The sequence below is a fragment of the Leucoraja erinacea genome, chromosome 10, assembly GCF_028641065.1.
Source record: "Leucoraja erinacea ecotype New England chromosome 10, Leri_hhj_1, whole genome shotgun sequence".
NCBI classification, from domain to species: domain Eukaryota; kingdom Metazoa; phylum Chordata; class Chondrichthyes; order Rajiformes; family Rajidae; genus Leucoraja; species Leucoraja erinaceus.
In genome coordinates, this window is record NC_073386.1 from 20,990,364 (window position 1) to 21,017,637 (window position 27,274).

Sequence of the window (27,274 nt, forward strand, 5' to 3'; positions counted from 1 at the left end):
AGGAATAGATCGGGTAGATGCACAGAGCTTCTTGCCCAGAGTGGGTGAATTGAGGACCAGAGGACATAGGTTTAAGTGAAGAGGAAAAGATTTAATAGGAATCTTTGGGGTAACGTTTTCACATAAATGATGGTGGATGTATGCAACAAGCTGTATGGAGGTAGTTGAGGCACGGACTATCCCAACATTTAAGGATAAAGGGTCACAGTTTAAGGATAAGGGGGAAATCTTTTAGGACCGAGATGAGAAAAACATTTTTCACAGAGTGGTGAATCTTTGGAATTCTCTGCCACAGAAGGTAGTTGAGGCCAGTTCATTAGCTATATTTAAGAGGGAGTTAGATGTGGCCCTTGTGGCTAAAGGGATCAGGGGGTATGGAGAGAAAGCAGGTATAGGATACTAAGTTGGATGATCAGCCATGATCATATTGAATGGCGGTGCAGGCTCGAAGGGCCAAATGGCATACTCCCGCTCCTAATTTCTATGTTTCTATGTCTATTTAAGAAACAAACAGGTACATGGATAGGACAGGTTTGGAGGAATATGGACCAAACACAGGCAGGTGGGACTAGTGTAGCTGGAACATGTTGGCCAGTGGGGGCAAGTTGGGCCGGAGGGCCTGTTTCCACACTGTATGACTATGTAACATGACAAACGAGTTGCAATTTACAAATATTTCCCATCCTTTGTGAGCCAATGCTAATCTCTGAGATCCATTTTCTCTTAGTCTCCCTCTTCTCACAAGCATAACTTTTTGTTCTCTTCACTACTTCCCTTCTTTGCAAGTTAAAATATACAAATTTCCTAACATTTCCTAGTTCTGACAAAGGATGATTGGCATAAAACATTAACTCTATTTCTCTCACCACAGATCTTGCCTGTCCTGTAGATTTTTGTTCTTCGATGACCCCATTAAAGTTTCCTGAGCAAAATGTAAGGAAACATTGGTAAAATGAAGTAGATCGCAGCCATCAACAGTGTTTAAGGGCCTGTCCCACTTGGGCGACCTAATCCGCGAGTTCTGGTGAGTTTGCCCTCGACTCATGGTCGACACGAGGTTGCAGGAGGACTTCGTAACCCTCCTTCATGCTCGAGAGTGGTCTCCACATACTCGAGGCCTCAGTTAGGTTGCGGCGTTTTTTTCCATATGTTAAAAAATGTCCGCGAGTAAAAAAAGGTCGCCATGGAAAAAATCAATACTTTTTTTACTCGTAGGTTTAGTCGTAGTAGGTCGCATGTTGGTCGTAGGTAATCAAGGGTAGTTGAAGGTAGTCGTAGATAGTCGTCATCATAGTTGAAGGGAGGTCGAAGGAGATCGAAGGAGGTTGTCTTCACTCTCCACTATTCGGTGTCCAAATTTTCCCGAAGTTAGTCGTAGCTAGTCGAAGCTGGTCTTCAACATAGTCGAAGGAGTTCCTCAACATGTCATTTTTTTTCAAACTCTTCTAAACTCGCCAATTAGGTCGCCCAAGTGGGACAGGCCCTTTAAACCCCTCTTCTTTTAGTTTGCTTCTCTCACCCAATGTTTCACATACTTCAAATACCACAACAGGGGCATCATCCCCTATTTTGCAAAGATAAATATAAAACTTAAAATTGGGAGTTTGCCTACATCCTGTGCCTTCACATATTTTTTTTAACAGTTTAGTCACGGACACATTTGTAGTTAACCCTTTGCACTTTATGTGTATACAATATAATTTGAATTTTCTTATGATTTTACCGATCATTCTTTCATGCTCTTGCTTTTCTCATTTCTCTTTTAATTTCATCCCAACAGTTCTTGTATTAGAGTGATACAGTGTGGAAACAGGCCCTTCGGCCCAACTCACCCACACCGGCCAACAATGTCCTAGCTACATTAGTCCCATTTGCCTGCGCTTGGTCCATATCCCTCCAAACCTGCCCTGTTCATGTACCTGTCTAACTGTTTCTTAAACGATGGGATAGTTTCATCTCAACTACCTCTCTGGCAGTTTGTTCCATACACCCACCACTCTTTGTGTGAAAAAGTTACCCCTCGGATTCCTATTAAATCTTTTCCCCTTCACTTTGAACCCATGACCTTGGTCCTTGATTCCTACTCTGGGCAAAAGACTCTATGTATCTACCCGATCTCATGATTTTGTATACCTCTATAAGATCTTCCCTCATCCTCCTGCGCTCCATTGAATAGAGACCCAGCCAACCCAACCTCTCTCTCTGGCTCACCCTCTCTAGTCCTGGCACCATCCTCCTATATTCTCCTAGGCTTTTTGCAGTGTTTAATTCTTGGTATGTGACTTCAACTTTCCTTACTTTGCCACACTCCATCTTGTAAGGACCATGTCATTCTATGACCTTAAACAGTGACAGCCTTGCCATGTTTTTTTGAATGCCCACACTTGCTCTGAACATTTCAAATCACCAACTTGAATGCTTCCCATTTGCTTTGAGTGATTTACAATTACCAGGTTGGTAGTTTTTGCCAAATCACTTTTCAGTCAAGTAAAATTGATCTTATGCCACTTTAAAATGTTTGTTCCTGTTTTTATCTTTGTTCTTTCTCATAACTATGTTAAGACTGACTGGATAACATCACATCTACCGCACTCGCTGATACTCTTTTCAACTACCGTTTCTTTTCCTTTTTCCTCGAACCTAAATCCTTCTCCCTTCCCAGACATCCGGCTTAAACACAACAATCTCTAAATGTAATTAAGGATTTTACTTCGGAGTCACGTGAGTGACTACGTGAAGAACCCCGGCAGGACGCATGCGTGTCATATCGCTACACGCATTGCGAAAGAGTCATGCAGGTGGAATGACGTTACCCCTCAGCGGCAGAATTTAAAAGCCGGGAACTGCACGTAAGGAGACTGCGTTCTTTTTCCACTCACTGTGTTACAGGTGGAGCCAATGGACAGAACAAAAAAGAATAAGAAGGCTGCGACAAAGCTGGCGGGGGAGAACCGCGGAGTTGCGGGCAGCCAGCAGTGGCCAACGGCACAAGAATCGCCCGTAATGGGAACAGCTGTGCCCGACTTCGCCCCCGCACCGGCCAGATCTACACCGCGACCGGGCGGTAAGGCAAAGCAAAAGTCTGACAGAGTCGTTGACTCCGATGAGTCCGACTTTGAGCAGCCGCAAGCGGCCAGTGCCCAAGAGCATTGGGGCCAGTTGGAGCGGCTTGAGGAGCAGCCGCGAGTGGCCAGTGACCGGGAGCATTGGAGCCGGTTTGAGCGGCTGATGAAGCAAATGCTCCAACGTGACATCCTCCGGGAGATGGAGGCTAGTCACTGTGGGCAATTTGTAAGTCCTACAGCAGTACCTCTTGTAGGGCTGCACAGTGCTTCTCCCTCGTCAGAGGGGAGTACTGGGGGTCACTTCTGGGCTGACCCTGAAGAGGGGTTTATAGAACAATCACCAAGTGTGCGAGGGGTGCAAGAAAACGGAAATTTACTGGACATGGTGTCCCAATTCATACAACCAGACCTAACTGGCCAAAACCTGAAACCAAAACTAGCTGCCAGTATTGACTATATGTCATTTAAGCAGCTACAAGGACAGGCATTAATGGACACCACGGCAAGACACTTACCACCAGGGAACTGTACATCACTGAATGTTCCCATTGTAAACCAGTGCATATGGAAACACGTCGGAGTAGCAATTAGAGCCAGGGACTTGAAACTCCAAAAAGTACTGAAGGTCCTAACAGTGGGAATTACAGCTTTCGCCCACACAATAGACGAAAAAGACATGTCACAGGATCAACAGGATGCACTTGCTTTATTCTGCAACACTCAATACGAAATAAACATTATTAGGAAGAGTGCCATCCAACCCGCTTTAGACCCTAAATTTGCAGGTCTATGCAAACCTGGAACCCCAAAACGACCAATTCTACTATTTGGAGGTAATCTATCCAAACAAGTGAAAGAATTCGATGAGGAGGCAAAAACCCTTGGGCTCATCAAAGCAACATCAGCTAAAACCTACTTCGGCCACAAACAGCACCCTTATGCACCCACCAGTTGAACAAAACAAACTGGTGAAAACTCGAAGGCCAGGTACACTGAACATCGGTCTTTTTTAGGCCATGCCCAGACCGGCCTTCCTGGAAAATGCGCAAACCCCCCAACACCAACCCAACCACAGACCCAGACACCGGCGCCTCAACGTCCACGAAGGATACCGAGAAAGAAGTAAACCTACCACTGGTAACCATGGAGGTAGGTGGGCCTGGTTCCTTACGAATTAAAGGAAGCATGGAGGTTGGTGGGAGATTACACTTCTATCTGGATACATGGAATAAGTTAACTTTCGACACTTATATTTTAAGCAGTATCCAGGGATATACCATAGAATTTATACATAAACATAACCCTCCAGTTCAGCATGTACCGAACCGAAAGTTCGTGCTTTCAGGCAAAGAAAAATCAAAAGCACACGCTAAACTGGAGCGGCTTTATGAAAAAGGGGTAATTGAAAAAACCCAACACGAATCAATAGAATTTGTGTCCAAATCTTTGTCAAAAACAAAAAGGATGGTGGTTGTCGCATCATCATAGATTTGACTAATTTGAATACTTTCGTACAATATATTCATTTCAAGATGGAAACTTTTGTTACTGCTAAGCAATTGATTTCCAAAGGTTACTACCTGGCAAGCATCGATCTAAAAGATGCTTACTATTCAGTACCTATACGAGGTGACCACAGATGTTATTTAAAATTCAACTGGATGGGTCAGCTCTGGCAGTACAGAGCACTACCTACTTTGCCTAAGAAAAAGGTTACAGCCTTAACAGAGGCTTGCAGTAATCTCATTGACATTAGTAAACCATCCATCAGATTGGTAGAAAGAATAATTGGCAAAATAGTGGTTGCCTTTCCAGCCACACAATTCGGACCTTTACATTATCAAAATTTACAGAGGGCAAAAATACGAGCACTCAAAATTAATGGTGGTCATTTTGACAGACCAATGAAGCTACCAACCGAGGCCATAATGGAACTAAAATGGTGGAAAGATAACATTCGGCATTGTTCCAACCCAATCATTATCAGCAGGTCGTCTATGGTACTACAAACTGATGCCAGTGCACTTGGTTGGGGTGCTACCAATTCCATCTCCAGCTGTGGAGGTAGATGGCATGCACTGGAGGCATCATTATTACAAACACTGGGCATAAACTACCTGGAAATGTTGGGTGCATTCCATGGCCTTAAGTCATATTGTTCTGGGTTATATCACCAGCATGTTAGACTACAAATTGACAATACCACCGTGGTAGCATATATCAACCACATGGGTGGAAACAAATCGACATCATGTGACAATCTGGCCAACACAATTTGGCAATGGTGTATCCAGAAAAATATTTGGATATCAGCTACCTACCTACCAGGTAAACTAAATTTAGTGGCAGACACCAGGTCACGCAAATTTAATGAAAACACCGAATGGATGTTGGATAACAAAATATTTGCTGATATTGCAGCACGGTATGGAACATCAGATATTGATCTATTCGCATCCAGGCTTAATCACCAGTTATCAAACTATGTTTCATGGGAACCAGACCTTGGGGCAGCGGCGACAGATGCATTTGCGCTGCATTGGGGGAGATTGTTTATTTATGCATTCTCTCCTTTCTGCCTCATCAGTCGGGTATTAAGGAAAATACAGCAAGACTCTGCGTCTGGTATTTTGGTAGTACCCGATTGGCCTACTCAACCATGGTTCCCTGTGATACTCGACATGGTATTAGGACCATGCATCACCATCCGGCATAGACCAAATTTACTGGTTCATCCCGTAACAAGGGAAAGCCACCCATGTCATAACCATATGAACTAATTAATTTGTAGAGTTTAAAAGCCCCTCTACTGCATCTGGGACTGACGGACCGAACAGTGGACATGATTTCAGCGGCCTACAGACAGTCCACCAAAAAACAGTACCTGGTGTACATCAGGAAAAGGGAAATGTACTGTCACAACAATAACATCAACCACAGATCAATGAACATCCCGTCTGTTCTGGAATTCCTGGCAGGCCCCATTACGATGAGGGGCTCAGTTATAGTGCCATCAACTGTGCCAGAAGTGCTCTGTTGGGACACACCCCCTGGTAACTAAACTCATGAGGGGAATTTTAATGTCAATCCCCCGAGAACCAGGTACTCCCAAATATGGGATGTGAGCATTGTACTGACCATGCTAAGGAACTGGTCTCCAGCTACAGCTCTGTCCCTACAGAAACTGACACTGAAAACAGTCATGCTGATGGCCTTGGTCACGGCACAAAGGGTACAGTCGCTACATAAATTAAGACTGGACAACATGACTTCTTCATCTGGAAACTTAACTTTTCACATCAATGAATTAGTCAAGCAGAACAGACAGGGGTCAGCAGGCCTAAAAATAGAATTTAGGGCCTACCCGACAGATGATCGTCTCTGTATAGTAAGACACTTACTATTATATATGGAGTATACAAAAATCATCAGATGCAAAGAAATGGCACTTTTAATCAGCCACAAACAACCACACAAAAAAGTGACAGTCCAGACCATCTCGAGATGGCTGAAACAGGTTCTAATAAAGGCTGGAGTGGATACTAACATTTTTAAATCTCACTCCACCAGGGCTGCAGCGACATCTGCAGCTATGAAGTTGGATGTTCCGATGGACCAAATCCTCAAGACAGCAGGATGGTCAATGGAGAAAACTTTCCAACGATGGTCAAGGCTGATTTACAGTGGCTGATTAATCTAGCAGCCAGTACATTTTTGGGATGAGAGAAAAATCGAACACCCAGACGAAACACATGCAGTTACAGAGAACTTGCAAACTATAAACGCACATGGAGGTCAGGATAGAAGCCAGCTCTCTGGAACTGAGGCAGCAGCTTCACTAGCTGTACCACTGCGTTACTCCAACTTTTGGAAGATGTAATGTATACTCTCGACTGTGAGATGCTCCCTTTTTGTTCTTGAGTTGAACTCATGGTCTCATTTGATGATCATTCCAACATATTCTTTGTCAAACAAAAATAGATTATGTTGTAAATATTCAGCAAGTCAGGACAGCATCTGTGGAATCGATACATACAACATTTCAGATTGAAGACCATTCTTTGTCATAGCTGTGATTGTTCCTTGAACCAACATTGCTACTGCTTTTGTCCCATCTTGTATGAAATCAGTATGCAGAAACATTAAGCTCCTATTTCCATCCCCTTTAAGCCACATTTCTGTATTAGCTAAAGCAATACATCTCAGTACATTTATCAATGCTTTCATTTGCTACCTTTATTGTACTACTTGTATTTGGGTGTATACAAGTGAGCATAAATGATTTTTTTTAAACACAATTTTCCAATCTTTGTTTAGCCATCCCATAACTCCATTTTCAGATCTGATTTTCTACCTTCTGAGTATTTGCTCATATCAACATCAGGATATTCAGATTATTGATTTTTCCTGGATATCTTTTTGCAGTAGGTTGAAAATGGGCATAATAATTTCATTATTTGCCCAATACCGATGGGGCAGTGTTCAGAGCCATTTTCAAATTTTCACCTAATTTGCACAGAACTATTAAGTTGCTGGAAACTGAAACAGAGCCCAGTAACTTGAGAGATATTTTGGTGGCAATGGCTCCTGAGCGGCTAAAAGTGTATTACGATATTATTGTAAGGCAAAAAGGGTCATTGGTTCCCCACAAAAATACCCAGAATGTATTTGTGGTTTTGTGACTTTTTCAGCATTCCGTTGTTACTTGTGACCCAGCACAAACGCACGGGCTGCTACTTGTTACCGAACATTGAAATTGAAGCCATTGTGAATTTGGCGGTTTAGCTAAAAATAGCCTCCTTTGTGGGCAAAATTAGTGCATTCATTCCTTTTCTGGTGTATTCCTCAGTTTTCCAACATAAATTGGGCAGACTGCATCTGAAAATTGACTTCTTTCCCAGCTTGTCTAATTCATACTGGGATTTTCTCTCTCTCCGTTCCCTCGAGCACTTTCTCCTTCAATACAAAATTCTCACTCAGTTCATCTTGACACTCTTTGTCCACAGCCCCATTCAAACTGATTAACTTCTTACATTCTGACCCCAATTTAACCTGGCACTTTTCTCTTTTCACCATGTCTGCAGCTCAGTTCAAGGTGATGCACTTTACCACCCCACCCCCTCCCGTTCCTTTAACTCAAACTGATGGCTTTCCTTCAAGTGTCACATTAGCCTTTTTGACCCTTAGTACTATGCAAAGGTTTCAACTTTTTTCACTTTGGTCAGAGAATAGTTGCACAAAGCTGAAGTTCACTCCTTTTGGGGGTTTAGCGGGATTATCATGCGCAATCCCTACAAAAGATGTGCTGAGTTTGGTTCTCTTTCTGACTGTGGTCATTCTAAGTTACAGGATATGAAAAGTATTTTTTTCTTTAAAACTAAATGATTTTATCAAAATATATTAATTGTGTTATCATTTTGTTATCGTAATCTGACAATTTGTTTATTAGGCCCAAAGGTGAATGAACACTTCAGCTCCACAATAATATCCCATTCAGCTGTCTGCAATTATCAGTATGACAAAAATAATTTGGTATAGGTTCATAGAGGTTCTTTATCCACTTTTACCTGTTCCCTTCTCCATCTTCCTTTTGCTTCTGTCAACGTACCAGCTCAATTTTTTAGTACAACACTTTAATTTGTGTTGATTCTTTTGTTCAGTATTGCAATTTTGTTTGAACAGGAAACTTGGTATTTTGCTCCTTTGTTTCTGAGTTTGATAAAGGTTTCACATTTGAACTCTAATCTAATTGACAACATAAATGTAAGAAAATAATATCATGGCTGATCTACTTCAATGGCACTTTACTGTGTTCATCCTATATAACTTGATTTTCTTGATCTATGTCTATTGATCTCTTTTATTTTTGAATATATTTTTTTGAGAATCACACTGATTCACTCCTCTCTGGGTGAAGAAATTAATTCTCCCATCAATCCTGACTGGCTGATTGCTTTTGTTTTGTGACATTGTCACCCCCATTTTCTAGACATCTCAGCCGGAGGTACCAAGATCCCCATGACATCAAGATGCTGATGTTTCATAAGAACTTTGTATATTTCATAAAGAGAACCTCTCATTCTTCTAAAAGCAAGAGAAATATGGCAGTTGCTTAATTTCTCCTCATGCAACTAATCTCTATCCCAAGAATCAATCTGATGAATGCTTGCAGCATTCCCTCCATCACAAGTTTATTCTTGGGTAGATCAGACTTGAACACAGCATTAAGGGCCTGTCCCACATAGGCGATTTTTTTTGGCGACTGCCAGGCAACTGTCAAAATCTTAGCAGGTCGCTGAAAAAGCGGAGACTGGAACCCCCCCCCCCCCCCCCCCCCCCCCCCCCCACGACAAGCTACGACAAGCTACCACCTAGTCGACGTCAAGCTACGACAAGCTACCGACAACCGGCGACCTATTAGGACATCCACCTACGACCACACCACGACAACCTATGACCACACAGGTAACAACTTACGACAACCAAAGTGAACCTACCTCCACCCGCAACAAGCTATGACAAGCAACGACCCTGACAGCGACAACTGAAGACAGTTCAGTCGCCAGTTGACGTAGGTAATCGCTAATGGAATTCACCGAAGTCAGCACCCGGGGACAACTAGTGTACCAACTACGACAGCATCTATGACAGAAGAAGACAAGATACGTCAAGCCCACAGTCGCCAATATGTTTTGAACATTTCAAAATCCAGCGGCGACCAGAAAAACGTTACGACTCTTTAGGCGACTTGAGGAGACTACTCACGACCATACTGGCGTCACCACGCGACCATGTGGCGACAGCCTAGTCGCTGAAAAAAATCGCCTAAATGGGCTTTAGAGATACCTGGGCTCAACCGAATTAGAGGAAGATGCCTCTACTCTTGTACTCATATTCCATTGTTGTTATAGTGAATATGCTGTTTGCCTTATAGTTTGGTAGTTGTACGACCACGTAAACTTTGCACAAGGACACCAGATCTTCCTGGACACCAACAATATTCAAACGTTTACCAACTTGAAATATTGTGTGTTTTTATTTGTTCTACAAAGTGAATGACTTCATGTTTCCACCTTCATTCTCTCCTTGCCTATTCATTGACCTATATTTTTCCTTGAGGTACCACATCTATGGTTGAGGATATTATATGTTAAAGATTTTTAGAATGATAAGATGAGAATTCCTTTACACTTTCTGCTTGGAATAGAAAACATTGGCACAAGAAGATATTAGTTCTATTATGTTCTGTCAATAATGATTTTTTTCAACTAATTTGAATTTTGTCAGCAAAATATAATATATAGTTTATTGTAGCACCTTCACATTTATCTGATCTTGTGTGCCAATAAATCAATAAATAATTACCAAAATTTATCAATTTCTGTCTTTTACATTAAATAAATATTAAAACTAATGTGTCACACAGTTGGTCTATTACTGTAGTAATTCCACAATCAGTACTGCAAACTAGATATATTTGCAATCAACTGTAAATAGATTTCAAGGTATTTCAATTCTAGGTTTGCCATTCAAATACTGAAGGAACCTGGGCTTTTTTTCCCAATGAAATAAGTGATTAAGAAATGTAAATGGGCATAATTAAGTTAATGTATGAGCCTTTTTAAAGAATTTACTAAGTTTTCCGAGAGGTTCTGTATGCAGCTTATATTTTAGTAGATTTAAATTTAGTGCAATTAAAACAGAAAATACATAATTCTTATTATTTGCTCTGCATGTAAGTGTACAGCAAGTGCAATATATAATCTACCCCATATGCTTACAAATTAATTACCACACATCAACTTTTTTGTAGGTGGAACAGCTATTTACATTTATTTTATGTAGCTGGATTCCCCATTTTAGTGCATATTCAGACCAAACACTTTGCACTATATCCTCATCATTTAATTTTTAGCTGTTATATTTTAGATAATAAAATTAGTATCCATGTTTTTTTCCCTCATGTCTATCCATTCGCCATAGGCTCTTACGTATATTCTAGAAAAGATCCTATTTCTTTCATTATTTAAATACTGGCAAAATTAAGAAAATTGATAAGTCTTCACAACTACGTTGACAACATATACAGCTCCATTTCTCTTCCTCTTGGGCAATCGCAGAACTATTAGTATTCTTTTCCGTCCAGCTGCCTATCCGATATTAAGAACTGAATGGACTGAAGCTTTCTCCAGCTTAAATGCAGGGAAAGCTATGCTTTGAGATGCAATTCCATTAAACCACAACAAACTCACACTAAGCTTAGAGGTGGATTGATATTTCACTCTGAATTCGGTTTTCTTTCTTGTATATAATCTAAAATATTTTTTTTTTAATAGATTAAAAAAAATCAGTTTTTTAAAATCTGAGTCTACCCAATCTGAGTCCAGCCTTTACCTGCCCCACCTACATTAATGCTGTCATTGAGATCTTCATCATTGAGTTGCTAATCTAACATATACACTCCTCGCTAATGACCAGTTACGCCTCCCCCTATCCCAGATATCTGTATGATTCGGAGAATAGATATAGTCTGTGTTATCATCTGAGAGGAAATTTCTATCACTGCCATCTCATTCCTGCCTAACTCCACTGAGACCTTATTCTCCAGATAATTGAATTCAAGATTCTCAGCCTTGCCTTTAAATCTCTCCACAGCTTTCTTTTTTGTACATCCATAATGAAGTTCAATAGTAAGTCCACTGATATTTGTTCTTATTCTCTACTTCCTCTGATCCACCACCATCTTTTCCATTTTGATCCATTGAACCTCTCCCTGGGATATGTCCCTTTGGGATATATGCCTTGTTATTTGATTTATTTCCTTTTTTTCCCCCTTACTCTCACTCAAAATTAATTTTCAATCCTCAAGCTTTGTATGTTCCTTTGCACCCATTCTTAATGTTCCACATCTAGTAACAGCCACAGCAAAACTTTAAATTTATATTATCTTTAACGGTAAAGCACCCATAAAGATGTGTTGTTAACATTACTGTGCATAGAAGGCTTCAATTAGACAATAGACAGTAGGTGCAGGAGTAGGCGATTCAGCCCTTTGAGCCAGCACCGCCATTCACTGTGATCATGGCTGATCATCTGCAATCAGTACCCCGTTCCTGCCTTCTCCCTGTATCCCTTGACTCCACTATCTTTAAGAGCTCTATCTTATTGTCTTGAACGCTTCCAGATAATTGGCCTCCATTGCCTTCTGGGGCAGAGAATTCCACAGATTCACAACTCTCTGAGTTAAAAAACTTTTCCTCATCTCCATTCTAAATGGCCTACCCATTATTCTTAAACTGTGGTCCCTGGTTCTGGACTCTTCCAACATTGGGAACATATTTCCTGCCTCCCTATCCCTTAATAATCCTATATGTTTCAATAAGATCCCCTCTGATCCTTTTAAATTCCAGAGTATACAAGCCCAGTCGCTCCATTCTATTAACATATGACGGTCCCGCCATCCCGGGAATTAACCTTGTGAACCTATGCTGCACTCCCTCAATAGCAAGAATGTCCTTCCACAAATTTGGAGACCAAAACTGCACACAATACTCCAGGTGTGGCCTCACTAGGGCCTGTACAACTACAGAAGGACCTCTTTGCTCCTATACTCAACTCCACATGTTATGAAGACCAACATGCCATTAGCTTTCTTCACTGTCTGCTGTACCTGCATGCTTACTTTCAGTGACTGATGAACAAGGACCCCCAGATCTCGTTGTACTTCCTCTTTTCCCAACTTGACACTAATCAGATAATTGCCTTCCTGTTTTTGCTACCAAAGTGGATAAACCCACATTTATCCACATTACAACGCATCTGCCCACCCACCCAACCTGTCCAAGTCACCCTGCATCCTCATAGCATCCTTCTCACAGTTCACACTGCCACTCTGCTTTGTGTCATCTGCAAATTTGCTAATGTTACTTTTAATCCCTTCGTCTAAATCATTAATTAATATTGTAAATAGCTGCGGTCCTAGCACCAAGCCTTGTGGTACCCCACTAGTCACTGCCCGCTATTCTGAAAGGGACTTGTTAATCCCTACTCTGTTTCCTGTCTGCCAACCAATTTTCTATCCCTGTCAGTACCCTACCCCCAATACCATGTGCTCTAATTTTGCCCACTAATCTCCTATGTGGGACCTTATCAAAGGCTTTCTGAAAGTCCAGGTACACTACATCCACTGACTCTCCCTTGTCCATTTCCTGGTTACATCCTCAAATAATTTCAGAAGATTAGTCAAGCATGATTTCCCCTTTGTAAATCCATGCTGACTCAGATCGATCCTGGTACTGCTATCCAAATGTGCCACTATTTCAACTTTTATAATTGACTCCACCATCTTCCCCACCACCAATGTCACGCTAACTGATCTATAATTCCCTGTTTGCTCTCTCCTGCCTTTCTTAAAAAGTGGGATAACATTAGCTACCCTCCAATCCACAGGAACTGATCCTAGCATTTGCTAAATGCTACTTTTATGCTTGACTAATATAGTATTACTGCAAGGATGAATCTAGAGCTTTGTCTGCTGAGCATAAGAAAAGCTTAGGAGTAAAATATTCAGCATACTCCTACTGTGCATCCATACAGGTGTTTCCATGTTGGAAATTACTTAAAAAAATCATTATCTTTGCAATAGTTACACTTGCTCTTATATTAAATAAATTGATTCTCTTAATGCAGGGTCCAGATGCAAATTTTCAACCCAAAACATTGACCATACCCACCCCCCACTTCCCCATAGATGCTGCTCAACCCGCTGAGTTCCTCTAGCAAATTGTTTGTTGCTCAAGGCTCTGTAAATACTTGATGTTCCTGGTATCATTATTTTTGGCAGTTAGCTTGCATTGATTAAACGCAAGAAGTGACCACACTCGCTTTCCATGCTTGCGAGATTGCCAATTTTTCTTTGGTCAATTGGTGTATATGTAAAATTCAGAACTCCACGCAACCTAAATGCCATGAGTTTTATATTTTGTACTGCAAACTACTGCCAGTACACTTGCAGAGTGTTGCCGTTCAAAGTGAAAATTACTGTTACAAAACAAATGATTACATGTTAATATGATTTTGGAATGGTTTTCTAAGCTTGGAATCAATGAAGAAATAGGTGTATGTTTGTTGCTTGGTGGAGGCTGAAGTTGGGAGGGCAGAGAGGACCAAGACTCAGTTGTTGGTTTCTTTCAAATTTCTGTGAAACTACAATACATAATAATTCATCCCCAGTTGAAAGGACAATTTTTTGTTTGTTATACAGTTTTCAGAACACAAATAGTCTCACAGATTTTTATGCTTTCCTCATGTTTTGAATTTCAATTATTTTTCTTGTTACAGAAACCCAATGGTGAAGCTTGCCCATTGGATGAGAAGTGGCTACGTTTGTATTTTATACAAAGTTGCTGGATCGGGAAGATCTTTTGGGAGACCAAGTGCAGAATCGGTGGCCAACAGGCAATTCTCAAACATTCCATCGCCACCTTTGTGGGTTGTTAACAACATGGCTTCATCCAAATCTTCATTTCATCCTCAAACCTACCACAATTTTTTGGTTTTGGACTTTGAAGCGACATGCGAAAAACAACTGATACACCCACAGGTACATTTGTCTCAGACATATTCTGTTTTTCCATTCCTTGGAATTAATCCCCAATGTTAACATTAACCATTTACAATAGTGCTTGTGTCAACCATATAATAATAAACTTGTGGAAAGACATGCTGTTGATTCAAGATTCTAAGCTCACAACATCATTAAGCTTCCCATTTCCAAGCTGGAGGTGCACAGCTTTGTGTTTTGTGAGAGACATGATCTGATAATTATGACATGATCCACTTTCAGATGTCCGTATGTCGGAAGTAACTGCAGATACTGGTTTATACCGAAGACAGGCAGCATCTCTGGAGAGAAGGAATGGGTGACGATTCAGGTTGAGACCCTTCTTGAGACCTGCTGGAGTAACTCAGCGGGACAGGCAACAGCTCTGGCGAGAAGGAATAGGTGATGTTTCAGGTCGAAACTCTTCTTTACGTCACACATTCCTTCTTTCCAGAGATGCTGCCTGACCCGCTGAGTTACTCCAGTATTTTATGTTTGTCTTCAGATGTCCTTGGCTGGCTTTGTAAATATATCATTTTAATATTTACTAATTGCAATAGTGACATCTAGTGGCATGGGATGAACACTGCAGTTGTTTTCTGGAGTTTTTCCATCTTGGATAATTTCTGCAGTGGCAAATGGAATATTGGATAACCATTGGGGAAATGAGAATGTGTTTGATCTATTAATGACAGGATATGCAAGAGAGGGGGTGTTTTCTAATCTGAATCATTCAGATCAACAAAATAAAATTTATTTAAGTGTTTAAGCAAATGGATGCTCATTAAAAACAATCAAGAATTGTTAATAGAATTTACAATGGAAGACCCTAATAGTGCAATTTATTTTAATAAATATAGTGTTCTTCCATTCCAGACATGGTCATGGCTGGTGACTTTTCTCTGGTAAAAAATGTTTATCAATTGGATAATTATGGTGAATGGGAGATATGGGTGACGCTGTATCTCTTCCCAGATTCAGTCTTGCCTGCTGACTATTTCTTGCATTTTAGGTTTTTCCATTTATATTCCAGCATCTGTAGTTTCTGTCTATTTCATGTGCGATTTTTACCTTTTTCTTCCTGACTGGAAAACATTTAAGCCTATTGAAATATCTGATCAACCTTGTCAATTAATGTAAGCTATATTTCAACAGGCTGCACAGAAGACTTGACATTTATCCTAGTTGGACAGCTTAATAACACTGAGCACATCAAGATTTTCTCCCATAAAGACACGGTTTCAGGTGTAAAATTCCACAGGTGTTGGCATCTTGCAACAATGCTTTTCATCAACCTAGAGAGTGAATCTTAATTTGGTTATTTTTTAAAGCTACTTATTTATCTGTAAATAGTTTACTTAAAACTATTACAGCAATATATTCATATTGGTGCATAAATGGATTGAGCTAGTAATAGTTAAAAGTCAATGTTGGTTTCAAAATATTTTCGATTCCTGTCCATGAAATGAGTTGATCAGGGTTTTTTCTGTACAAGGTATTCAAACAATCAGTTTCTATTTATTCAATATTTCTAAAGGAATTTGACTGAAATATTAAAAAATGAGATATTACATTTCATTAAATGATGAAGGGGAAAGCTCGTAATCACAAATAATTTCTAATAATGATTATTATTTATCAGATGTAGAATTAAAATCAAATTTGGAATTCAGCCATGAGCTGAATTTGTGGGCAGGCATACACACTGACTGAATATCTACTTTTCTGCCCCAATATTTTTGCGATTCTATGATTATTTTCAGAATGAAATTAAAAATGACAACAGTAATTCTTATGGTACACAAATGTTCTTTCCATATGTGTTATTCATGAATTACATTGTATATCACAAAATGTCCAATAAATTTAATCCTCCAGCTATTTTGAAAATATGGAGAATTAATTCCATATTGCTCTCTTAACTGAAATCTTAAAAATAACTGAATAAACATTATTTCTAAGTTGTGGATTTCACTTCTAATTGTCTTGAATCCCCTTAGACATCACGGCCTGGACACCAGGCATCAAGACTCGGTTGTCAAAGTGTAAATCAGCAATTAAAACACAAACACCAAAATGTCAAAGATGACCTAAAGCACAACAGCTGACAAACAAGTCTGGACAAATCAGCGGATAATTTGTAAGCATTGCACTAAAATCTAATTATTTGGCAATTCTTATTTGCAGTTAGCTTCCACTATGCAATAAATTTATCATGCCATAAATTATTTAGAGAAGCCTATAGTGTAAATCAAAAACCAAAATGTATATTTAAAGACAAGTTCATGTACAACATTTTATTTGTCCATCAATTTGTTACAAGAAGATGTTGAGAAGTACCATTTCTTAGAAAAGATTTTACTGTAAAGTTTAGGTGGTATTAACTATTATAATTAAAATCTCTGCCAAATCATGTTTGAGAGCTTTTCAAGACACCTTTTCTTCCTTAAGTTTGTGAGTAGGCTCATCAGTATTACTCTGAATAATAAGGTATAATATAATAATGCAATGAATCCAGACATTGTAACATGACAAGCAAGTGGAAGATAAAAATCTACACAACAAATCCACAAAAATTATCAATTTCAGACTTATTATTTTCACAAATTGGTATGTGTTTTTTTAAGATGGTAAAATGTCCTACTGAAACATTAATTACAATGCTTATTAGATATGGTTCATGATTTCTATTATTTATTTTTTGTGATGTTGCCATCACTGCCAAGGCAAACAGTTATTGTCCATCCCAACTAAACCATCTCCTGATCAGAATTTGTGTACCCTTTCATTCAAAATCAAAACAATCTAGCTTTTTTCATGGTAAAAAGATTACTCAATATTATATCTAGTTCAAAATCAGATAGTTTTCTAAGTATTTCAAACCAATTGTCAGGAAAGACCAACTGATCCATCAAACATGTCCCACATTAAATCACAAGATACTGCTTTATATCTGTAATCCACCTCCACCCCCATTCTCTCCCAAGCATACCTTTGCCAGTGACCTGCCCCGAATTCTGTAAGAAATGTATGCAGCAGAATGTGAATGGCAAGTTGTAAATATGCATGTGTGATTGCTCAAGTCATTGTTCAAGAAATATACATTAGTGGTGTTCCATTGAGGTTCTGTGATTAGCTGAAGAGCCACAAATTACTCATCTGGGCTGAAAGTAATTCACAGTATGTTAGTCCAAATCATTCTAACTGGTGGTTCTGAAAGGAGCTGCTAGCTGACAGGTCTTGGGTATCAGTACGTATGGATGAGAATTAGTATCTGACATTTGCCAAAAGTTGCATGTTGTTACATTTAACTGCTTTGTTGCTGGACTGCCCACTGTGCCCAGCAGTAGAGCTTTGGCTTCCTAAATGGGGGATTCATTCACTCTTCACATTTGGCTCTCAGCTTATCTCTATATATAACTAAAAATGTTTGGCTTGTGTGTGTGTGTGCCAATCTGGTTAACTCCTATCTTCTTACAAACGATAGGCCACAGCCTTCCCATTTTCACTCACCCTACTCACATTTTCCCCCTGGTGGCGATAAACAAATTCCTGTCGCATTTCCACCTATATTTCCAAAGTTATTAATCATTGAAATTTTTAAAAAAGACAAACCGGCCTTATCGCAGACAGCCTTTTCACAGTGATGATGTCACAATGCCTCTCACAGTGCACCAATCACAATGGGCTCCCACGCTGACTGCCGACGGCCATAATGACATCACAATGGGACGTTGCCAACGGTAACAATGGGCTCTCAAGCTGGCTGCCAACTGCCACAATGACATCACAATGGGATGTTGCCAACGGTAACAAGGTTGCTGCCCCTCTACCAATATGTGAAGGAGCTGCTCATCAAGTTCTGGTTGCATTTTGGTCCCACGATCCTGGTGTTTGAGCACAAGGCAGCCGGGCGATTGAGGGGGATCTCTGGGGTATCGGCCCCCCCCCCCCCCCCCCAATGGGTCCCATGGTCTATTAACGACATTACTAAAAGCCTGATCTTGACCACTTCCTGTTCCCCCCCCCCCCATCTTACTCTGGAAATGGGAGGAGTCAAAAATGAAATTTATTAGTGAAAATGGGTATGGACCAGCTCTGCTAGTGGTGCCTCAGAGCAAGAGGAGAGTGTCAGAATAACACTGAACACTGGGTACAGGTTGCTCCTCTGGTCGAGGAAGAACCGGAGGGCTTTGAGGCCATCCTGGTGGGGGATGGAGGTGTAGAGTGACTGGACGTCCATGGTGAAGATAAGGGGGTGAGGGCCTAGAGAATGGAATGCGTGGAGGCGGCAGAGAGTGGCTGAGGTGTCTTGAACATAGGTAGGAAGGGATTTGACCAAAGGGGATAGTATGGAGTCAAGGTATGTGGAGATGAGTTTGGTGGGGCACGAACAGGCAGAGACAATGGGTCTACCGGGACACTCAGGTTTGTGGATTTTGGGGAGAAGGTAAAAACGGGCCGTGCAGGGCTGGGGAACAATGAGGTTGGAGGCTCGGAAGGCAGTCGGTCGGGCAGGGCGTGGGAGTTGATGAAGTCGGTGATGAAATCGGTGATGGTGCTGGAGATGGTGGCCTGGTGCTCGTCAGTGGGGTCATGGTCCAGGGATAAGTAGGAGGAGGAGTCCGAGAGTTGGCGCGTGGCCTCAGCTTTGTAGAGATCGACGCGCTGGACTACCACGGCACCTCTCTTGTTGGCTGGTTTGATAACCCAAACTGGGTTGTTGCAGAGTGATTCGATGGCAGTGCGTTCAGGGGGGGAGAGATTGGAGTGAGACAGGGGAATGGAGAAGTTGAGGCGGTTGATTTCGCGACGGCAGTTTTGGATAAAGAGTTCCAAAGCCGGGAGGTCATGAGGGGGGTTCCATGAGGAGGGGGTGCGTTGGAGACGGGAAAAGGGGTCATCAATGGGGGACGAGGACTGCTTCCCGTGGAAGTGCACTGTGAGGCGGAGGCGACGGTAGAAGAGCTCCAAGTCGTGGTGGGCGCGGAACTCATTGAGGTGGGGACGGAGGGGGACAAAGGTAAGACCTCTGCTGAGGACAGACCGTTTGGTGTGGGAGAGGGGGAGGTCGGGGGGGGGGTGGTGAACCCCAGGCAGGGGTGGGGGTTGGGGCCGGAGGGAGGCAGGTGGGTGGACTGGGGGCGAGGCGATGTGTGGGTGGTGGGTGGTCAGGGGGTGAGAGGGCTGCAGTGTGGGTGGGGAAGAGCAGGGGTCACATAGTTAGAGGGGGATGGGGAAGACTCAGTGGAACAGCCACTGAGGTTAGCAAGGCTGGGCAGACTGGCACTAGGACCTCCCAGTGGCCCAGCACTTCAACTCCCTCTCCCATTCCCAATCCGACCTCTCTGTCCTGGGTCTCCTCCATTGCCAGAGTGAGCAACACCGGAAATTGGAGGAACAGCACCTCATATTCTGCTTGGGGAGCCTGCATCCGGAGGGCATGAACATTGAATTCTCCCAATTTTGTTAACCCTTGATGTCTCCTCCCCTTCCTTAGCTCTCGAGCTGTCTCCTCACATCCCCCAGCCCTCGGGCTCCTCCTCCTCCCTTTTTCCTTCCTACTCCCCGCCACCCTCTATCAGTCTGAAGAAGGGTTTCGGCCCGAAACGTTACCTATCTCCTTCGCTCCATAGATGCTGCTGCACCCGCTGAGTTTCTCCAGCATTTTTGTGTACCTTCGATTTTCCAGCATCTGCAGTTCCTTCTTGAACACTTTGTCTACTAAACTGTGACTGGTTTTACTGACCTGTCAGTGCCCTTAATGTGGTTTGAATATTGTTTCGAAATGCTAAAGCTGTGTTGCCTTTGGTTTTCGAAATGCTAAAGCTGTGTTGCCTTTGGTTTGGAAATGCTAAAGCTGTGTTGCCTTTGGTTTGGATTGGAAATGCTAAAGCTGTGTTGCCTAATTAAAGTTGCCTTGCCTAATTAAAGTTGCCTTGCCTTCTATATAATTAAAAGTCTAATCTTGACCACTTCCTGTTTGCACTTTATATGGATTTTAGAAAAAACGGTACCACGTACGGCTGTGATTTTTGGCCATCTTACTTAGTCCCCCTCCACTCATCAGGTGTCGAGGATTTTTCCCATCAATGAAAAATAAAAGAGTTATTAGTGTTTAAAAAATGTTGAGATTGAAAATCTGCTCGCAACATTATTGCTATCCAAGTACACTTAGTCCTGCTAGCTCTAACAGGTGTAAATGCATTTTTTTTTTAATGTCACAGCACACTGATTTTTCTTTTTTGAAGTCTGCAGTCTCCTATGTCTCCGAAACAGTGAGTTGAATGGGCATCTAACCCAAATGAAAAGGCAAATTCCCACCTTTCGTTAAATATGAAATGACAACACCACAGTATGGTAACTTTGAAATATGTTATTTTATGAAGAATAATTGTCTATCTTATTTTCAGTATATACATTTTTTCATAACTTAGATCATTGAAACTCAATTAGATTACATTTTCTTAATTAATCCAATGTATTTACTTTGCAGATATAACCTGTTAATACTTTATTTCTGACCATTGTTCTCGGGTAACAAACTAATCTGTATTTGCACAGTACTTGTACATCTTAGCAATGAGTTGGGATGAAAGCATCCTGGTGGTCACTGTTTGAGGGGAAAAAATAGCATTCCATGAATCATATTAAACATAGTTTTTAATTATTTTCATGTCAATTTGCTTAGGCTAGATTTCTCATGTTCCTTGTAGTGGACTATCAGAAGAAGGGTTCCGACCTGAAACATCACCTATTATTTTCTCCAAAGATGTTGCCTGACCTGCTGAGATGCTCCAGCACTTTGTATCTATTCTCATGTTCCTTTCTTTTTTTGTGTGTATCCTTGTAAATAACAATTTTCAGATAGCTTGAATATTGTTGGTTCTGCTGTTATTTCCTATTCATCATAATTTGTCAATTGCTTATTTGTTCATTGGTTGGAATATATTTTGCTGTCGACCCATGGAACATGAAGGTCAGACTAGTTGAGCTTTCCTGTTGGCTCATTTGTGTATGCCAGGAAAAAGCTAAGTCACAGAGACCACAAAGGCTGGATGTTCAATTGGTTTTCTTTGGTCCATTATAATTGACCTAGTATAGTTATAAGTAAAGGAGGTAAACAGTGTTCCATTTATAAGTACCATCAAACAATTTAAATTCAAATGTATATTAAAAATACCTTAGTTTCAGCTGTGATATCCAGACATACCTTCCACATGTTTCCTATGGGAGGTGGGTCATTGGTTGTAAAGGGATCTCACCATGACAGCATGAGCCCCTGCCTCTTGACAGTGTCTATGAGCTGCAGGTAGCTGTTCACAGATACCTTCACTTTTGGAGATGCTTTGCATCATGGCAGTTATGAATACAAATTACCTTTGTGTATTTTTACATATGAAAACAGTGACTGGGATGTGGGAGAGCACCTTATTCATGCACAGTTCATGACTTTCAGCATAAACCATGTAGAATTTTATTAAATATCATTTGCAAAGATCAAAAATTGCACATTTAGATCAATTTTTTGTTCCCTTCCAGCTGGAAAAAAAATCCATAATGTACAACACTAATTTACATCATGGATTAATTAAAAGGCAACTGGGAAAAACTGCACAAATCATGGCAAAGAATGTGTGTGCAATGAGGAAAAATAAGAAAGTACCCCAGTAAATAAGTAAATGGATAGAAGATACACCATTGGAATGCAAGGAAATAATATTGTGGAGCTGAGAAGGCCCAGAGGCCATCAGCTGACTGGAGGCCCAGAGGCCATCAGCTTCCATAACCAGCCACTTGAAGATACAATCTTTAAACCACATCCACTGCCCTGCATGCTTCAGCAAATAAATGCTTGGCTCCCATATGAAAGGAAAGGCAGAAAGAAAATACATGAATATTCTTTGAAGATATTAAAGGGCACTGACACCCATTTTTACTTTTCCTTCATTTGGTCTTCTTTCAGATAATTGCTCTATTTCCCCCTCACCTAACCCCAACTGCTGCCCCACACTTTCAATTCCTACATCCAAGCCTTCCCCAGTCACTATTTTCTCCCCTGCAATTGTCTGCTGAGCCCAAGACACGTTTTGTACAGTTGCGTACAGTTTTGCTCTCCAAATCTGAGGAAGGACATTATTGCCATAGAAGGAGTGCAGAGAAGGTTCACCAGACTGATTCCTGGGATGTCAGGACTGTCTTATGAAGAAAGACTGGATAGACTTGGTTTATACTCTCTAGAATTTAGGAGATTGAGAAGGGTTCTTATAGAAACTTACAAAATTCTTAAGGGGTTGGACAGGCTAGATGCAGGAAGATTGTTCCCGATGTTGGGGAAGTCCAGGACAAGGGGTCACAGCTTAAGGATAAGGGGGAAATCCTTTAAAACCAAGATGAGAAGAACTTTTTTCACACAGAGAGTGGTGAATCTCTGGAACTCTCTGCCACAGAGGGTAGTCGAGGCCAGTTCATTGGCTATATTTAAGAGGGAGGTTGATGTGGCCCTTGTGGCTAAGGGGATCAGAGGGTATGGAGAGAAGGCAGGTACGGGATACTGAGTTGGATGATCAGCCATGATCATATTGAATGGCGGTGCAGGCTCGAAGGTCCGAATGGCCTACTCCTGCACCTAATTTCTATGTTTCTATATTTCTAAGACAATGAAATGTTTAGATTACCAATTGTGTCTTTGGAAGTGTTTTCAGCACCCAGTAGATTTCTGTGTCTAATCTCTCATTTGGCAACCTCCAAAACATAGCTTTTCATATTTGCTAATGACTCTTGATGTGAAACTTTATCAAATGCATTTTGAGATGTCAACATCGAAATGTGCCTGCTAATGCAGCGTATTAGTAATCTCCACAAAAAAGGGTGAGATTAATCAAACATAACACAGCCTTCACAAAATCATATTGATTCACTTTAATCAGTTGATATTTGTCCAAATGTTTGTTCTTTTCCTGATAATATATTTTAATACCACCCACATAACTAATGCTCAACTCATATTTGTGGTTTCCTGGTTTCTCCTATCTCTCCCTAAAGCACAATTCTAGAATCGGCCGTGATTTGGCAAGTTATGATTGATGCACCATCAGTTTCCTCACCCATATATTTTCTGTCCTTGGTGCAAACCAACAAGTCTATGAGATTTGTCTATCTTATGTTCCGTTATTGTCTATATTTCTTTTTTAATCTTGTATAAGATCCTTTGGGTTCCAACTCTTGAATATATTTACATTTCTGTGCACTGCTCAAGTTCCAGCAAGTCCACAGCCTTGTCTTAAATTAGTACTTCTCAGATAGTCTAAATAATGTAGAGAAACTAAATTTGATTTCATAACAATAATTGCTAAGATCTAAATAGGTGAATCTAATAAATATCTAATTCTTTATATGATCGTCTGTGAACAAAGAAATTTATCTGATGGTTTATAATTTCTTTTCTCTTCTACTCCAGGAAATTATTGAATTCCCAATCCTAAAGTTACATGGCAGGACCATGGAGATTGAATCTATTTTTCATACGTATGTTCAACCAGTTGTACATCCAATGCTGACACCATTTTGCACAGAGGTATGGATAAAATAACCAGGTGTTTTTTACCTTATGAATTTTATCTAAATTAGTGTAAAATATATTTTGAAGATATTCTAAAGCTTAATGTTCTTATACATTTAGCCTTACATTGTCAAATATTGCATTTTGTGGCTAACATTCAGTTGATTAATAGATGTTGATTTTTTTCTAATTTAATTTGGGATTGAGGAGGTCAATCATATTTCACATTTATATGAAATATTCCAAATGAACGTTGAACAGTGAGAAAGAGCCTGTGAGCACCACATATGTTGGGGTGTTTGCTGAGATAATCTAAATGATCTTAAATGATGGTTTAGTGATCTCTGGTCACAATGTGTTAATTGCTGTGGTAACCCTTTGGAATAAAATGTTTAATTCACATTGCAGGACCTTTAGATTGGCTGTTTGATCAGTTGATATGTGTGAATCAATGGAATTGTGGCCCTCTGGAGACTGGTGTTAAATTGATAAATAATTAGTAAGGTTAGTCTGAGAATTGATGCAACACCCTCTAAAGGAGTTTACTGGATATACATTAAGTTGCTGTATCATTGGAATGTTTTACTTTTTTAAAAATTTGACTTTTTGGCAGCTAACTTTTAAAGAATACAGCAAACTTTGCAAGTTTTATTTTCTATTTTTGGCAATAGCTGTGAAATTTGTGCCTATATATATCGTATTTCCCGACAATGAAGACACTATTTTTTACCCTAAAATAAGGCCCGAAAATGTACCTGCGATTTGGAGGCTGAAGATTAGATTGTTAGCCAAGAAAGATAGATTTGTCTATCCCTCAGTACAGCGGCTGTAAAAGGGCAGCACAGCTGGGGGAAGAGAGTTCCTTCCACAGCGTGTGGGGAGTCTGGCCTGGGTCAGCATGGCTGGGCTGCCAGGGGTACAGTTGTGGGGTGTGCAGGAGCGTTGAGAAGGAGGGGGTCGGGGATCATGCCAGCAACTCACTCGGGTGGCTGCGATAGGCCGCCGGGACTGTGCAGCGAAACTGCAGCTAGACCCCGGGGCTCGCTGGCAACCTGGGAACTGCAGCTAGTCCTGGGGCTCGCAGGCGACCTGGGAACTGCAGCTAGTCCCGGGGCTCATAGGTGACCTGGATGCTACAGCCAGTCCCAGGGCAGGCAACCTGCGAACTGCCGCTAGTCTCGGGCCTTGCAGGCGACCTGGTGGTACAGCCAGTCCCGGGTCTCGCAGGCGACCTCGGAACTACAGCTAGTCCCGGGGACACGAGAGATCTGGGAACTGCAGCCAGTCCTGGGGCATGCTAGTGATCTGGAAACTGCAGATCGGCATCCGCTCACAAAAATGGGTCCTGGCCCCTATGCAAAAAAAGGTTGCCGACCCCTGGACTAAACCAAACCCATGATCCTGTCCTGCCAGCCTTTTTTCAAAATTTAGTAACTCAAAATGGGTGGTACGGGTGGGAAGGGAAGAATTGACCAGGGAGTTATGGAGGGAGTGGTCTTTGCGGAAAGCAGACAGCGGGGGAGATGAGAAGATGTGGCGAGTGGTGGGGCAGATGGGACAGAGGCAAATGAATAAATGATGCTTCTTTGTCCCAAACATTATGTTGGCCACTGTAATTTGAGGAAGGAGATTCTCGCTATTGAGGGAGTGCAGTGTAGTTTCACCAGGTTAATTCCCGGGGTGGCGGGACTGACATATGATGAAAGAATGGGTCGTCTGGGCTTGTATTCTCTCGAATTTAGAACGACGAGAGGGGATCTTATAGAAACATATCAAATTCTTAAGGGATTGGACAGGCTAGATGCAGGAAAAATGTCCCCCTTGTTGAGGGGAGTCCAGAACCAGAGGTCACAGTTTAAGAATAAGGGTTCGGCCATTTAGGACTGAGATGAGGACATTTCTTTTCCACTCAGAGAGTTGTGAATCTGTGGAATTCTCTGCTGCAGAAAGCAATGGAGGCCAATTTACTGGATGTTTTCAAGAAAGAGTTAGATTTAGCTCTTAGGGCAAACAGAATTAAGGAATATTGGGGAAAAAGCAAGAACGAGATACTGATTTTGGATGATCATCCATGATCGTATTGAATGGCGGTGCTGACTTGAGGGGCCGAATGGCCTACTCATGAATCTATTTTCTATGTTTCTATGATACGATAGAATGTTGATCCCAGGAGGGAAATTGATCTGCCAACAGATGTAAAAACACAAAAACAGAAAATATATGAAACATGAAATTAAAGTGATGAGTGGAAAGGATTAAGGATGTGCAAAGATTGGGGGAAGGCCGCGGACAATGCGTTAATAAACTCATCAGGAAGGCTGCCTCCGTCCTGGGGGCGGAGTTGGATTCATGGGAGGTGGTCTTGGAGGGGAGGATGCTCCTCAAACTGCGGAGCATCCTGGACATTACAGCTCACCCCCTCCATGACACACTGGTCAACCTGAGGAGTACCTTCAGCAACAGACTGGTTCCACCAAGATGCAGGACATACGCCACAAGAGATCCTTCTTCCGTGTGGCTATCACACTGTACAACTCCTCCCCCTTCTGTCGTGGGGTGGACTGAGACTGAGACTGACTTCTTCCCCCCCCCCCCCTTCTCCTGCCCACCTGTCCAAATGTCTTTTGTTGCATTCTTGCAATTTTACGTCGGGAAAATGACCTATGGATGCTGCTTAATTTGAAATTTGAATTATTTACATTATGAAACTGCTAAACATACAAGCATAACTGGGATTTAGATAATTTCCCGTGTTTTAAATTAATTGATACTGGTTCAGATATTATGCTAAAATGTGAGTGTGAAAAATAGCATGACAAAAATTTCCACTGAGTGTATTGCATTATTTTTCTATGCGTCACTCCTTTGATGATGGGACCCATTATCTTTGTATAGATGATTACACTTCAGAAATATAGAATTATAAATATTAGTCAATTAAATATTAATTTTGATTGAGTTTTAATAAAGCAATTATTTTTTGTGATATTATTCTTTTGATATTCTGGTAATAACTTCATAAGCTGCCCCTTTCTGAGAAATGGC

At 41.2% G+C, this 27,274-nt stretch overlaps 1 protein-coding gene across 3 annotated transcripts in view; it reads left to right on the plus strand.

Annotated features, from left to right (window-relative positions):
* The window catches only part of LOC129700879 (ERI1 exoribonuclease 3-like), a 288,420-nt gene that overhangs the window by 13,212 nt on the left and 247,934 nt on the right, over positions 1-27,274 (plus strand). For all 3 annotated transcript variants that reach the window (XM_055641657.1, XM_055641658.1, XM_055641659.1), the window contains 2 exons: positions 14,406-14,667; positions 24,128-24,244. In XM_055641657.1, the coding sequence (XP_055497632.1) occupies positions 14,413-14,667; positions 24,128-24,244 (372 nt within the window). In that variant the 5' untranslated portion in view covers positions 14,406-14,412. Of the gene's footprint in view, positions 1-14,405; positions 14,668-24,127; positions 24,245-27,274 lie in introns of those variants that run through there.